This window comes from Mesoplodon mirus (assembly GCF_964341445.2).
Source record: "Mesoplodon mirus genome assembly, chromosome: 8".
Classification (NCBI taxonomy): domain Eukaryota; kingdom Metazoa; phylum Chordata; class Mammalia; order Artiodactyla; family Ziphiidae; genus Mesoplodon; species Mesoplodon mirus.
This window is the reverse complement of record NC_138984.1, coordinates 27567459-27584507: the sequence shown is the minus strand read 5'-3', so window position 1 is coordinate 27584507 and position 17049 is coordinate 27567459. Positions and strand designations below refer to the sequence as shown.

At 36.1% G+C, this 17049-nt stretch overlaps 1 protein-coding gene across 5 annotated transcripts in view; it reads left to right on the top strand.

Annotated features, from left to right (window-relative positions):
• Positions 1-17049, top strand: part of UNC80 (unc-80 homolog, NALCN channel complex subunit) — a gene marked incomplete at both ends in the record, with an annotated part of 247919 nt that overhangs the window by 15022 nt on the left and 215848 nt on the right. For all 5 annotated transcript variants that reach the window (XM_082630607.1, XM_082630605.1, XM_082630604.1 and 2 more), the window contains 2 exons: positions 905-978; positions 3969-4108. In XM_082630607.1, coding sequence (XP_082486733.1) covers positions 905-978; positions 3969-4108 — 214 coding nt within the window. The remainder of the gene's footprint in view (positions 1-904; positions 979-3968; positions 4109-17049) is intronic.

Sequence of the window (17049 nt, the reverse complement as noted above, 5' to 3'; positions counted from 1 at the left end):
TCAGAAGTGATCTACTTCAGAATCCATGGATGGAGTGAGGTTAACACTTGTATAAAAACTAAGGAATCATGTCCCTCCATGAAAGCACCTGAGCTATTCACTTCCCCCCTCCCTATGCTTCTCAGTGATATTCACAGCAGGTTCCTTACCCTCTGCTTGATGCCTGTGGACTTGAAATGGTGTCCACTGAGGGTAAATTAAACTCAACTTAGCATGACCAGAAGAAAAACAATGGCACATGAGTGGCACTCCTCTGATCTCTTGCTTTGTGATTTGGTAAATCACTTTGCCTCTCAGCACCAAAGTATTCCAATTCAAATGGGGCCTGTCCTTTTGGCTTCCCATTTCCAGTAAAGATGTGACTGGTTTGAAGCTTACCTCAGGGGCAGCTTAATATGTTCAATAAAGCACCTGGAGCCAGGTAGCCTGGGCTGGAACCTTTTTGTAAGGGTCAGTGACCTTGGGCAAGTTAAATTCCCTGTTCCTTAGTATCTTCATCTGTAAAATGGGTCTGGAAGTATACCATAAGTTATTACAGGGTTATTGTAAGTGTTAAATCAGTTGATATATGTAAAACGCTTAGAACAGGACTTGACAGATATTAGGTATTATGTAGATGTTAACTGTTATAATTTTTAATATGGCCAATTTTTAGCACTTTAACCTATTGAGTCGTACTGAATAAATGAAGAAATCTATATTGATATCCTAGAAATGCTAAGATTTTTGAATACGTTATATGATTTCTCTTACAACATATGCTATTAAATGTCTTCTTTCAAGGTTTTAATGATCTATTAAAATAGGTTTTTGATTTGAAAGTGGAATGAACTTAGGAAATAAAATACCTTATATAACATATAAACTTATAAAATTTGTGGTGGGATTTCATCCATCTTTGCAGCTAAGAGAAGCTCTCCCATCAACAGTCAAAGTCAGACCTGTGAATCACCAAATCAAGACACAAGACACCGAGAGGTGAGTATATTATAATCATGAGAAGAAGGGTGGTCATTCCTTGAACATAGTGTAATGTGAAGGGTAAGACTTGATCAGTGCTTTATCTCAATGGCTAGCATGTAACAATAACTGTTAGTTATCATTCATCCTGCATTAACTCAAGTATCATCTTGTTCTCAATTACTGAATCTCCTAATGTTTGCTAGGCAAACCTAATATAGGTACAATAGTACTGCAGCAGTGGGGAAGGAAAGGAGGCTTAAGATACAGCATCCTTTAAGGAAACTAAAGTTTAATTGAGGAATCAAGACCAATCCACATAAAACAGAAGATGCGTAATAAAACAGAATATAATTTAATGTAAATTCATCATGCACTATTTGATTCAGAAGTGAAATGAAGACCAGGGTAGTTCAAAGCCACATAGAAATGTATACTGTCATTAACTTAATACATGTTAGGTGACCTGCTTTCACTTCCAGTTCAGCATGTGAAAAATACAGTTTACTGCTTTCCATCAAAATTGGATCCTCTTTCCAACTCATGCCTTATTGCCAGGAGTAGCATCATCCTTTTCACCCTCAAAACTAGAAATTTTGGAGTCCTAGTATATCTCCTACTGAGCAATTGCTAAGTATAGACACTGTGATTTATATGCTGTACTTCATCTATTCTAAGATGTACATTTTTTTCACTTTTAACATATTTGAAATCTAGTGTATTTCATGATCTTTGGCCTCTTACCATCTACCTGCCTGGTAGAAGTCTTGATATGATTGTCATTCTTGCAGCATAAATTTGGTCATTTTCAGCATCTAGGTTTGCAGAATCAGGGTCAGTGCCTTAGAAGAGTATGTCAGAGGGGATAGTGAAGCACTCTTTTAAGAAATAACACTCTTGACACAGAGGAAATTATTCTATGAAAAAATATATATCAACAGCTCTGAGTTGAAATTGCTAAATGTGAAAGAATTTTAGGAATACCAAATTTATTTCACTTATATTTGCCTTTTTACATATACATGGGATTGATATATAATCAAAAGCTCTGCATAAATAAGGCTAAATTAGACCTTTTTAATAAGTATAAAATTAAAAAAGTCCTCACTGATAAGAAGTGTCCTTATTTAATTAACAGAAATCTTTTCTTAATCATACATAAAATAATGGTGCATCTTATAACTTAAAGACATCTTAGATACAATGAAATACATAAATTCCGTATTTCAGTCTCTTTAATCCTTTCCATTTGATTTCTTGAGTCATATTGTTTTCTTTTCATCCTGTTGCTCAGGTGTGAACTGTTACCCTGCTAAATCCAGGTCCTCGTAACTAGATTGCAGCTGGAACCACAGATTGGATTTTCTACCTCTAGCCTCTCCTGCTTCACATAAATATCAGTTCATAATGCCTGACTAATCTTCCTAATGTATCATTTATTTATTAACTCATCATTCCACAGAGGCTCATTATATACAAGGTGCCATCCTTTTATTATATCCCTTCCTCCTTAGGAAACTTTAGTGGATCCCATCAACCATCACGTCAAGACCACACTCCTCTCCGTGGCTCTCTGTTCATTCCACCACTTGACATCATCTTTCTTAGGTGACCCTGATTATTCCTTCAGTTAGTTAAGCACTGCTCCCAGGGGGCAGAGCATGCAGTTTTAGCCTCTGGGTCTTTCCTCAGACTGTTTCCTCCTCCCTGTTGTCTATCTAAATTGTATCTTTCTTTTAGGGATGAATTTAGATCTTGGCTCCCCATGAATTCTTGTCTAATTACTCTAAATCTACACTGTCCAATATGATAGCCACCAGGCCCATTTTGCTATTGAGCACTTGAAATATGATTAGTTTGAATTGATTGAATAGTCTGAATTGGTGTTAAGTATAAAATGTATACCAGATTTTGAAAACTTAGTATAAAAAATGTAAATACTTATTAGTAACACTTATATTGATGACATGTTGAAATGAAAATTTGGGATTAAACAGACTATATTATTAAAATTTTTATCTTGCCTATTTCTTTTTACTACTTTAAAATTAGGTGTGTGTCTCCTATATGTGGCTTGCATTATACTTCTATCAGATGTGCTGCTGTAACCTGTATTTACCTCTCTTAAAACTAAACTGTAAGCTCTGGATTTCAGGGTTCAGGTTCATCCAATATTTTTTTATCTCCAAAAATCTAACATGAAACACACATAATATGTTCATGTGGAAGGATTCTTTGATCAAATTCAGAGGATTTATTTCATCAAATTTCTAGCTGTATTTGTCTCTATGCATCATGTTTGAACAATGCTTTCTTATTTTACATATGAAAATATAAATTGTAAGGGCTAAAATCTATGATCCGTTTTTGAGGGTCTTTATCTTTTAGCAAAGAATTTTATCTGTAATACTGATGGAAAAACAGCTCACATTACCTGGGCAAAATTACATTTATCAGCTAAATGTAATTAAACTACTCTGTAAATAAAGTGAAATGAATTTGTACTTACAAGTAAAGGTAATTGTATCCAATTGGAAAAATGTATTACATGCCCCCCTGATGCATAATGGAAAAACCTGAACCTTGCACTTTCATTCTTATGTTTTGCCTTTGATTTGATTAGCTCTTTCTAACCTGACCCTTGTTTTCTGCCTCATGTCTCTATTCAGTTCACCTCAGTATTGGTCTATCTTTGATGAATTGTTGGTTTGTAGCTCTTCTTCTGTAGATACTGGACATGGAGGTGAAAAAGAAAGGAATCAAGGACAAAGTGAAATAAAGGACATGAAAGTACTTAGCCCAAGGCTTAGAATGACACAGATGCTCTCTAGAAGCCAGTTTCCATTCCCTCTTAAATGAAGGCAAAATCCCTTTGTCTATGACATGATATTTAACTCTGCTGCAAATTTTTTTAATTTAAAAAACAATGTATATAATATGATAGATAATTCTAGAAGATATGCCTGAAGGAAAAAAAAGCACTAATATACTATCTCCACCCCCAAAAGGGACTTCAGGTGGTCTCTGAAATGTTCCAGTCAGATTCCATCTCACCCAAGGCCACCATTTCAGGCTGCCACAGAGGAAACTCCCTTGATGGAAGTCTGTCTTCCCTGACTTCCCAGGAAAGAGGACCATCGCATTCCAGGTACACAATTGCAATGTTAGGGTCAAAAATGTATCCCCAGCTCCCCAAAGTTAAATATACATTTCTAGCTACTTATATAGCCTCTGTCCCTTAAAATGTGTAAGTGCATGATATGTATGTACATATTCTTGGTCAAAGTATAATTAGATTAATAATTCCAGAAATGAGCTATGAATAGCTCATTTAAACACACTCGGGTAGACATGGAAAGACATGTCTGCTTCAATGAGATGTCTGAACTGAATAATATTTTAAATATTTCGATGCAGAAACAAATGATGCTATCAAAAGATTGTGTTGCAGGAGTGTGAAATGATCTGCTCTAGTGTATAAAAATACTTTATACCAGCAGATCCTTGTATTAAAAAATGAGTGCTTCTAAAGTACTCACAGGGAATTCCAAAGTCTGTTCTTTGTAAATATTCCAAGGCTGCCTCTGTTAGTTTGTGTCATAGTGACTTTACTTACCGACGCCTTCCCTAGGGACAAACATTGATCCACTTCTTCCTACTCCCTGATAAAATGATGAAAGCCTGGATTCAGGAGGTTTGCCTTTGTACCCATCTATAAACTCCACCTAAGAGGGGAGGGTCCCTGAGACCATTTGTATATCCCTGTTTTCAAATGACGTTATTGTCTAGTAGATAGTATTTTAAAAGGACGTATTTTTAAAATAGTTTTATTGTGGTTTAATTTGCATACCATAAAATTAACCCATTTTAAGTGTACAATTTAATGATTTTTAGCAAATTTACAAAATTGTACAATTATCAACACAATTCAATTTCAGAATATTTTCTATCACCCAAAAACATCCCCTCTGCCCATTTCAAACACTGATTGCTTAGTATGCTTTTTATCTATATATAGTTGCAATTCTGGATACTTCAAATAAGTGGAATCATACCATCTGCAGTCTTTTGCATCTGACTTCTTTCCTTCAGCACAGTGTTTTAGATCATATTATGTACAAACAGTTCATTCCTATTTGTTGCTGAATAGTATTCTGTTGTATGGATGTATTACATTTTGTTTATCCATTCATTAGTTGATGGATGTTTAGATTGTTTCTAACTCTTTGCCTGTTGTGAATAATGCTTCGATGAACATTCACGTATAAGTTTTTGGATGGGCAAATGTTTTTCTTTCTGTTGGGTAGATACCTAGGAGTGGAATTGCTGGGTTTTAAGGTAAATTTATGTTTAATTTTTTAAAGAACTATCAAACTGTTTTCCAAAATGGCTGCACCATTTTACATTCCCACCAGAAATGTATGAGGGTTCATTTTGCTCTATATCTTTGGCAGAATTCGATGTTGTCTTTTTATTATAGCCACTCTAGTGGGTGTGACGTGGGATCTGATTGTGGCTTTAATTTACATTTCCCTAATACCTAATGATGTTAAGTATATTTTCATGTCTTTGTTAGCTATCTGAATATCTTCTTTGGTGAAATACCTATTCAAACCGTTGCTCAAGTTTTAACTGAGTTGTTTGTCTTCTTATTATTGAATTGTAGGAGTTTTTCATGTATTCTGGATACAAGTCCTTATACCTCCCTCACCCCCAGAGAAAAGATTCACAGATATTTCCTCTCAGTATTAACTTGCCTTTTTGTAGGTAATTTTAAAATGATCTACCTCCTTTTGGCACCAGAACTAGGCCACATGGGTATAGTGTTTTATTTTTATTTTTTTTAACATCTTTATTGGAGTGTAATTGCTTTACAATGGTGTGTTAGTTTCTGCTTTATAACAAAGTTAATCAGCTATACGTATACATATATTCCCCACATCCCCCCCGCTCTTGCATCTCCCTCCCACCCTCCCTATCCCACCCCTCTAGGTGGTCACAAAGCACCCAGCTGATCTCCCTGTGCTATGCGGCTGCTTCCCACTAGCTATCGATGTTACATTTGGTAGTGTATATATGTCCATGCAACTCTCTCACTTCATCCCAGCTTACCCTTCCTCCTCCCCGTGTCCTCAAGTCCATTCTCTACATATATCCCCATATCCTCCCCGCTCTTGCATCTCCCTCCCACCTCCCTATCCCACCCCTCCAGGTGGTCACAAAGCATCCAGCTGATCTCCCTGTGTTATGCGGCTGCTTCCCACTAGCTATCTGTGTTACATTTGGTAGTGTATGTATGTCCTTGACACTCTCTCACTTCGTCCCAGCTTACCCTTCCCCCTCCCCGTGTATAGTGGGTTTTTTTTTTTAAGATTTCTTAGAATTGTTGAAAGCATGGAACCAAATGACTCTAATTGCTTTTTAACCAAAACACTATGTTGTGCTTTCAAAAAGCAAAATGAAAAGAGTTTATTTTTGTGTCTTTATTTTGGACTTTAAAAGCAAGTGGCTCCGTTGAATAAGCTTTTGCTGGTTGGGAATATGAAATTTTGACAGCAACTTTAGTTGTGTAAGCAGGGGTTGTTTGTGTTTATCCACAGGATTTACTGTGCCAGGTCAATGGTGATAATTCATTCTTAAAATCATATCATTTTTAATGTGGTAGGAACCCTGTGAGGATAACCAATCCAATCTCCTGTCTCCTTGCTGATAAACTAACTACATTTTAACCACTTGAACACTTTCAGCAATGAGAAAGTTAGTACTCTCAGATGAAACTCATTTCATTTTTAGATAACTATTTAATGGCCTTTTTAAAGAATTGAAGTATAGTTGATTTACAGCAAAGTGATTGTTATACATACATATATATGCATTTGGCATGTCCTTTTTATATTTGACTAAATTTTGCTTTTCTTTAGTTTCTGTATATGGTTCTTGTATTAGTTTTCTATTGCTATGTAACAAATTACAACAAACTTACTGGCTTAAAACAACACACATTTATTATTTCAAAATTTCTGTACGTCAGAAATCCAGGCACAGTTTAGCTGGACTCTCTGCTTCAGGGTCTTACCAGACTGAAATCCAGGTGTCAGGATGGACTACAGTCTCATCACAGGCTTGACTCAGGAAAAATCCACTTACGAGCCTTTTCAGGTTGTTGACAGAATTCATTTCCTGTGGGTGTAGGACTGAGGGCCCTGTTTCTTTGCTGGCTATTATTTCGGGGCTGCTCTCCATTCCTAGAGGCCACCCACAGTTCATTGCTATGTGGCCTCTCCACAGGCTACCTCACAACATGGCAGCTTACTTCTTTAAAACCAGCAAGGGAGAGAAGTCCTCTCTAATTCCAGTCTGCCTATACAGTCTTTATAATATAACATAATCACAGGAGTGACATCTCATTATCATTGTCATATAAAATAACCTAATCACAAGAGTGACATGCCATTACTTTTGCCCTATTCTATAAGTTATATGAAAGTCACAGGCCCTGCCCAAACTCAAGAAAAGAGGATTATAAAGGGTGTGACCACCATCAGGTGGGAAGCAGGGGTGGCTCCCCAAAGTGTATCCATCACAGTCCTTTTGAGTATGTACAGACTCTTCTCATATTACTGTTCCACTTATTCAAAAGTAACCACTATGATGACCCCTCCACACACCAAGACTCTCATTTTATTTGGTGACAATAACTCACTAACAAATTTATCAACGGTATAATTTAATCATATCTGGGGAAAAAGTAGCTCCTTACTACACAGACTAAAGAGAATAACAACAGGAACTACCTGTTGTTGGACATCTCCTGTGTGCCAAAAAACAGAACTAGGGTCTTTACATTCATAGTTTTGTCTAAATTTTCATTTATTCATTCATTTCTATATCTTTTAAATGTATTCTAGACACTAGGGTTGTTTCAGTGGCAAAATTCTTATCCTCAAAGAGCTCATTTTCTGAAAAGATAGACAGATAAAAGAGAGTAAATGCATAAATAAGTAAAAATATTTTCAGGTTACTCTAGGACTAAGAAGGTAAAACCAAAGCAAAGGGATGGGAAATGGGCTCTTTTTCATAGAGACCGAAATGATATGAAGGCGACAGCCTCAGGAAGATCTGGGAAGAGCAATCCAGGCAGAGGGAACAAGTCTAAAGGCTTTGAAGTGGGAATAAGCTCAGTGTGTTCCAGGAATGGAAGAGAGGCCAGTGTGACCAGGGGCTAGTGGTGAGCAGGGGGGTAAGGTATAGGGAATCAAACCAAAGTGGTTATTAGGGGTCAGATCACGGAGGAGCCAGGAAGCCATGGTAAGAAGTTTGAATTTCGTTCCAGGTGTGATGAAAAGTCATTGGAGTTGTTTGAGCAGTGGAGTGACATTAACTAAATTATACTTTTTAAATATCACTCCAGATGGTTTATGAAAATAGGCTTGGAAAGCAGAAGTAGATACAGAGATTAGTTAGCAGACATTTGCAATGGTCCAGGTGAGAGAGGATGTGGCTTGGTTAGGATGGTGGTAGCAGGGGTGGAAAGGCTGAGATGAGGTTGCAGTTGAGATATATTTAAGGTAGAGCTGACATGACTGGATATGAAGAGTGAGAAAAAGAAAGGAATCAAGCATAACTTAGGTTTTGGGCTTGAGCAACTCTATGAGTAGCTATTAAATTTATGATATAAGGAAGACTGAGAAAAATCACATATAAAAATATTCTGAATCTGCTTACTTCCACTTACCTCTATGGCCACCACCATTATTCAAGCCATTCGTCACCTCCTGCCTGGAGTCCTGCAACAGCCTACTTATTAATCTTCTCTTATTCACTCTTGTCACCACCCAATAGAGGACATACAGAGTCATGAAAACAATTAATCATGCCACTCCTACGCTTTAACTTTTTCAAAGACTGCCCACTGCTATCAAGATAAAATTCAAAATCCTTGAAATACCCCTCAAAGCTCCACATTATCTAGCTGCTGTCTAGTTCTCCTGCCTAACATTGTGTAATTACTCACATTTGCGTCACTAGATTCCAACATCTTCTGAGTTCTTCACATGCATCGTACTTCCTCTTAGCTCTGAGATTTGGAGTATGTTATTCCATCTGCCTGGATGGTTCTTCCATCTCTCTTTACTTAACCAGCTCCTCATTCTTCAAGACTCAATTTAAAAAGCATTTCCTTACTTCCTAGGGAGGCTTTGGCAGATTTTAAATACAATCACAGAACTCCCTGTTTTCTCTTATGGTACAAATGGCAATTGTAATTTAAAGACCTGTGTGATTAGCTATCTCCTTCACTAGACTGTAAAATCCATGAGCAGAGGGACCAAATCTCTTTTACTCATTGCTCTATCTCTAGTGCCTGGCACATGGCCTAGTGAAGGGCACTGAATAAGAGGATGAGTTTAATCTTCATAACAGCCATACAAAGAAGACATTGTTTCTCTTTTAAAGATGAGGAACTGAAGCTGAGAGAGATTAAATGACTCACTCAAGGACACATGACTAGAAAGTAGAAGAGCTAGATCTGAGCCCAATCTAGACAGTTACATGGTCCACACTCTTCACTCCTCTTCCATGAGAAGGTAGGCCTTTAGGGGGAGCACAGTGGAGTTCCTATAGCAAGCTACCCATCTCCTTAATTATGTTTTTATGGAAGCCTCTTTTCTTCTTCATCCCTCATTAAAGGAGAAAGTGTTGTGGTTGTTTGCCAGAATTAGTCATTTTCAGGAACAGATGCTTAGCATCACCTTCCCCTGACCTCTCCCAACAGGTCTGAAACTCAGCTCCTATTTGGTCCTTATCTAATTGGATCTTTTAACACTTTAACCCCGGTGGCCACTCTACACTTCCTGACACTTCCTCCTTGACTTTTTTCACGTTATACTCTGTTGTTGTTTTCCTTACCTTTCAAATGGAACCTTTATAGACTTTTTCTTTGCCTTCTTCTCCATGGCCCTCCTCTTACTGTTGCTGTTTCCCTCTCCTCCCACATTCTCCCTCTGAGTGGTCTTATTCACTGCCATAGTTTCAATGACTTGCAAAGTGATGATGACCCTCAAAAGATATCCCATCTAGGCAACTCTTTTAGGCTCCAAACCCATGTAATCAAGAGACTGATAGAAAGCTCTTTCTGTACCTCAAACTCAGCCTGTCTAAAACCAAATGCATTCTCCTATCTTCCCTATTTCAGTAGATGGCACTACTATCAACCCATGCATCTCAGTCAAAAATGTGAGGTTTACTCCACTCCAAGTCCTTTACATTCTGCCTTATTAATGTCTCTCAAATCCTCTCCTTCTCTCCAACCTCATAGTCACTGCCTTAGTTCAGATGCTTATCATCTCTTATTTGGATTTCTGCAAGTGATCCTAACTGGTATCTCTACATTCAGTGTTGCCTCCTTCTAAACCATTATCTATATAATGTTACAAAAGTGATTTAAAATACATATCTGATCATTCTATTCCCTTGCTAAAAAATCTTCAGTGGCTACCCATAGTTTTTAGGATACATTTCAAACTCCTTGGTCAGCATACGTTAAGTCTTCATGATCATTCATGACCAAGCTTACCTTTCCCCACTTCTCTCTTGCCACTTCTTTTTCATGTTTAGTTTTGGTACCAAAATCTGTATTCACTACAATTGCTGTACAACAAGTTACCCAAATTTCTTAGCAGCTTAAAATGAAAGAAATTTACTATCTCACATAGTTTCTGAGAATCACGAGTCCAGAAACAGCTTAGCTAAGTGGTTGTGGCTCAGGGTCTCTCAAGATACTGACCAGAGCTGCAGTCATCTGAAGACTTGAATGGGCTGGAGTGTCTACTTTCAAGGTCACTCATATGGCTGTTGACCAAAGGGTTCAGTTCTTCAACATCTGGGCTTCCTCATAGAGTTCCTCATGACCTGGCAGTTGACTTCCCCCAAAACAAGGAAGAGGGTGAGTAACCAAGATGGAAGTCATGCTGTCTATTATGACCTAATATCCAGATGGAATCTTCAGTGTCTTTTATAACCTAATCACCGAGGTGACATGCCATCACTTCTGCTATATTCTGTGTATCACAAGAACCAACCCTAGTGCAGTGTGAGAGGAGATTCCACAAGGGTGTGAATACCAGGAGGCAGGGATCATTGGGGGCTATTTTGGAGGCTAATTACAATAAATAATAATGATTACAATGTCACCATCATTTTATATATAATTATTATGACTATATATCTGTATTTTCTTTATATCAGTCATTAAGTATCCTCATATTTCTTCTTTACTAATTCTGTTCTACACACATTCCAAGGAGTTTAATTTAATTTAAATGTAAGTGATTTCTTACCTCAAATACTATGCTTCTGCCTGACTTTAAACAATTGTGAAAAACAATGTTATGGTGAAATATTGAGGTCATAAAATACCCAGGAACTTATATTTCGTACATAATTTTTCTCAACCATAGTAAGCATTGGAAATTTGCAAATATAAATAACAGATGATCTTTCTTTCCTCTGCCAAAACTCAGTGTTAATGGCTTTATTCTGATTTGCCTGTAAAGACAAAGCCAGCTATAATGTCCAAGGCTTCCTCTTTGTGGAAGGACATCGTTTTTCCCATTCTCTGATATTGCCACAGTCAATCATCTATGTGTATATGCATTCATCGACGCATATATGCACACAGTCACCCATAGCACACATAAACCTACACGTGTGAATTAGATATGAACTCAGTGGCGCTTCAGAAAAAATGAATTATGTCTTCTCTTTGCCTAGCTGCAGGGACTGGTTGCCATGGAAATGAGGCACAAGGTAGACCTTTCAGAAAATGCTAATGTTAATGTGTCTGCATTGGAGGAGTTCATGTATTAATCAGAAATAAAGAGAACTTTAATAACAAAACAATGCAAATATCCTAGGAACAAAAGCTGTCCTCTTATATCAAAGAAATCCAATTTACCATCTCTTTTGCCCTGACCTTGACTGAACCGAGCATCACTCTTCCTGGAACTCTGCAATCAGAGAACAGGTAGCTAGTTTTTTAAAATTAATGTCAGATTTCATCTTTAATTACCATATGCATAGACTTAATTTCTGCTTCATTAAATACTGCATAGGGTCAGGACTAATTTCTACAGTTCTCTTCCTCCATAGATTGTTTGTTATTTCCAAAGTGTTTTTTTGCTTCAGATGCATTCTACTAGGATCTCCCGACCCTAATTAATAATAACTTGGTTTCCTTAAAGCCATAGTTGCTTGGAAAATTCACTAAAGCAATTCCTACCTTTTTCTGACAGTCTTTTTTGGTCATAATGTATTCTACACATATCAAAGAAGTATGTGTTAATTATAGAAAAAAATTTAATGGTATAAAATATCTTTAAAAAATTGAAAATTATCCATGAGCTCATCAGGTAGTTATAAACATTTTTTTTGTATATATACTTCTCTTCATTACTTTTACATATACCATTTAGAATAAAACTTGTATTCATACTTTCATAAAATTTTCACTTTTTTCTGCAAAATAACTTACAGAATCATAGAATATTAGAGTTGGAAATAACTCTCCTATCATATCATACAATGAGCTGTCCACATACCATCTTTATTCACTTATGTAAATTTTTCTTACATTTAATTAAGTAGATAGTTGATTAGTTAAGTAAAATGACTTATTGGTTACTTAGTGACAAGTTGATTGTCTGATAATCCTGTCCTAAATGAAAAGAACATGATTGATTATTCTTTTTATTGACTACTCACCTCAGTGTAGCTCACACTTTTAAACCAAATAAATTTGTACTTGATAAAATGAAGGTACTTCACGTTATAAATATTTGCTATAGAATGGCCTGTTAACTTCATTCTTGTTTCAGAGTCTCTTTAAATATTAAGCAACTGAAATGTGAATTTGCTTAACAAATTTTGATTGCCTAAGTTATAGACTCGTTTTTAGTCTCTGATTGCAGCCGTATATTGGTGGAGTCTTGCTGTTGAAAATCTGATTATCAGCAGAACTGATCTGTTAGTAAGTAGTTAATGACTATGAGACTCATCTGTACAGTAGCAATTACTTTCAGTCAAATTTTGTCTGTAAAGACAGAAATATAGTCATCTGGCACCCTCAGGGACAAAACTACCAACATATCATTGCAGTTAGTGTTTCCATATAGGAATTGTTTTGGATGTTGTTTAAAAGTACAAAAGTCATGCATTATTTGTTCTCTAGGGCAGTTGCCCTCCAATCTTATTAAGAATGTTAAAGAATTACCTGGAGAAATTAGGAATATGGGATGAACAGATCCAAATTACTATATATGCAATAGGTAAGTGACAAGGATTTACTATATAGCACAGAGAATTATATTCAATATCTTGTAATAACCTCTAACAAAAAATAATCTGAAAAAATATATAGATATTCAAAACTGAATCACTTTGCTATACACCTGAAACTAATGCAATATTGTAAATCAACTATACTTCAATAAGAAAAAAAAAAAAAAGATTACCTGGAGATATTGTTTAAAATAAAGATTCCTGGGTTCTATCACCAGCAATTCTGGTTTAGTTAAGTTTGGGATAAGACTTGGGAGTGTGCAAATTCTCACAGAAGCAGTACATTGACATATCACTATATAGAACGCTGCTCTAGGGACTTGAAATTATTTATGGAACTTCCTAAACTAATTTACTAACTAGAAATATTTGGGGACACTGTGGTGTGGGGCAAAAGGTAAAGGGTAAAGATAGCTAGTCCAATGGGGGGGGATGGAAATCTGTTGAACTACTAATGTCTGCCTTCATCACCGCAGCCTAGTCAAGAAAACAACAGGCTCAGTCAATTGACTGTCACAAATGCTTGAGGACCTAACATTACCCAGCTGGTAGCCAAGCCAACCTCATACTTTGTCTTTTCTTTATAAATCCAAGAGTACAGCACTGAAAAAAAAATTCTCTTATTCTAGGTATGAACGATAGGCTGAGAGGAGTGGGTTAGTCCATGCCTTTTAAAAAACGAGAAATGGAGTGGGGTGGGTGGGAGGGAAGGGTGGTGAAGGCCTCTTAGGAAAATGGTAGAAATGAGAATCAAGGTTGTTACTTTCCCTCAAACTGGGCTTGGGGACATAACCAGTCAGGGTCTCAGGAGGAAACAAGTGATAGACTGGTAATTTGAGAAGAGATTAAAAAGGGCTATTTACAAAGGTTTAGATAGGATGTAGTGAAACCACACGAGCTAGTGCAGTACTGCAGGGAGAGTGCCATCAGGAGGCCCACCAGGAGGCTCCAAGTCTGAGTGGGCAATGGGAGGGAACAGCTGTGGAGAATTGTAGGGAGAGAGTGATTAATAAGATCTGTGACCTACCGTGGTCACATCGGTCCTAGGCCATAGTGTGAGCCCTCAGCAGATCTCTGGGAGGGAGGAGTCTTGGGGAGAAAATCATTGTCCTTCTTCCTTCCCATCTCCTGTGGGAGCCTCCTTTTGCAGAATTCACCCTGGAGCCAAAGGCGTGGGAGCCTTCTATAGAGCCTATACAGACCAGTCTTTCTGGACGTGGAGGTAGAGAAGGATGGAAAGTGGATGGGGTTGGAGAGCAGCGGTTGGAGGCAAATAAGAGCTATCCTGCCCAAGAGGAGAGCCTTAATTTTGAATCTAACCCTCATACTTCTTATGAAAACTCAGCAATTCACAATTCTGAGACTCAGCCTTTTAAATAAAATGATTACATAATGAAAAGTTAGATAATAAAGTATTTTGAAAGAACAGTCTAACACATCACCCAGAGGATGATGAGACATTTGTGTAAAGCTATATATATAAATCATATAAATTATATAAATATTTACATTATACATTTATTATACATTTATGTTATATATAATGGATGTACAGAGTTCTGTATAAATGTGTATCAATATGTATGTATATTATATAAAATATAGTGTGCATATGGATAGAGTTTCTGTATATATAAATAGTGGATATTTAGTCTATATTGATAAAGTTTAAGATCTTAGTTGGCTAAAATTCTCTAAAGAAACACAGAGAAAAGTACACAACACCCAAGTGGTTAGTTTTATGTCTTTTCACAGGTGAATACACTAGAGTAATCAGCACCCAGATAAAATAGAACACTACAAGCACCCCAGCCTGGTAGATCATATAACACCTAATTAATTTTTGTTAAATGAATATACGTACTAGCATTTATTTGCCTATTCTCCTTTGGCTGACTTTGAGAATGTTCTCTAGGTTTTTACTGTAACAAAATTGCTACAATAAACATTCTTGTGCATGTCTCCTTGTGTACAAGGGTTTCTCTAAGGTAGAATTTCTGGATCATAAGGCAGGGACACTGTAAAATTTACTAGATATCACCAAATTGCACCCTGAAAGGGTTTACCAGCAGTGTATGAGCGTTCCTGTGTATTTGCACCCTCAGCATTTCTTACTGTCTTCAGGCTTCTGTACTCTCACAGATCTGATGGGTGTGAGGTGATATCTCATTGTGATCTAAGTCTACATTTCCCTGATTATTCATGAAGTAGAGTATCTCTTTATGTTTATTCTCTCTTTAGGTTTTCTTTCTGGTGAAATTTCCTTCCATACCCTTTACTCCATTTGAACTATTTGTCTTTTTCTTACTGATTTATAAGCATTCTTTATTAATGAGAAGAATAATCCTTTGTAGACTAAATACATTGCAATTATCTTTTATATTTTGTAGACTTATCACTGTGTTTATGTTTTTTAATAGAAGTTTTACATTTGAAATAGTCAAATTTATCAATACTCTCTTAAAATAGTTGGGGATGTTATCTTCTTTAAGAAACCTTTCATATTAGTTATAAATATTTTCTCCATAGTTTTCTTCTGTTTTGCCTTTTCTATGTCTCCAGTTCATCTAAAGTTGGCTTTTTTTGATACATGGTGGTATGAAATAGGGATTTGGTTTCTCCACATGAATGACTCATTTTTTCCCTCAGCATTTCTTAAACAGTTGTTTTCCTGCAGATTTGTAACTTTATTGAGTATCAGTGTCCGTATCCACATATGTAAGTGTATGATTTTGGGGCTCTCCATTCTGTTGCATCTCCCTATTTGCCTGACTCTACCCATATTCTACAGTCTTATTATTATAGCTCTTTCCTCATTTTTGTTATTGACTTTAATAAATTAATAATAAATTTTATAAATGTTTTGTGCATCTATTAAGAAAATCATGTGGACATGTTCTCCTATAATCTTTTTAGGTAGTAAATTAATAGATTTTCTAATAATAAATCATCCTTAAATTCCTGGGGAAAACCCAATTTGTACATAGCTGGATGTAGTTTGTTAATATTTTATTATTTTTACATTGTGCTCATAAATGACTGTGGCTTTTGGTTTTCCTTTCCTGTTCTGTTCTTGTCTGGTTTCAATAGCAAATTTATAATAGCCTCATGAAAAGAATGTTCCCTCTTTTTTCTGTCTTTGGAACACTTTGTATAAAACTAGAAATACCTGTTTCCTTAATGTTTAATGAAATTTGGCTGTAAACCTTCTGGGCTTGATATATTTTTAAAATAAATTTTATTTACCACAGTTCAGTTTTTAAAGGTGGTGAGTCTATTTAGGTTTTAATTTCTTCTTGAATCAGTTTGGTTGGATAAATATGTGTTCATCTAGGTATTCAAACTTTTAATTCCATTGTTCACAGTGTTTTCCCTCATTTCTGAAACCATCACCATATCTAGTTATGTCTGCTTTTTCAGTGATAGTATTTTGATCATACTTTCTACTACATTTCTTGATTAATTTTTATTAGTTTTATCAAAGAAATAACATTTGTTTTTGTTAATCCTATCTATCTTTGTTTAATATTTCATTAGTATATGATCCTATTTTATCTTTTTTTATTCTGTACTATTTGGGGGTTTATTTACTTTTTTTTAACCTATTGAAGTAGATGCTTACTTCATTATTTTTCACTTCATTATGTTTCCTTTATCCTGCTATAAGCATGTAGATCTCTAAATGTTCTTCTCATTCCACTTTATCTGTATCTCACACATTTTCATATGTGGAATCATTATCATTCCATGTAG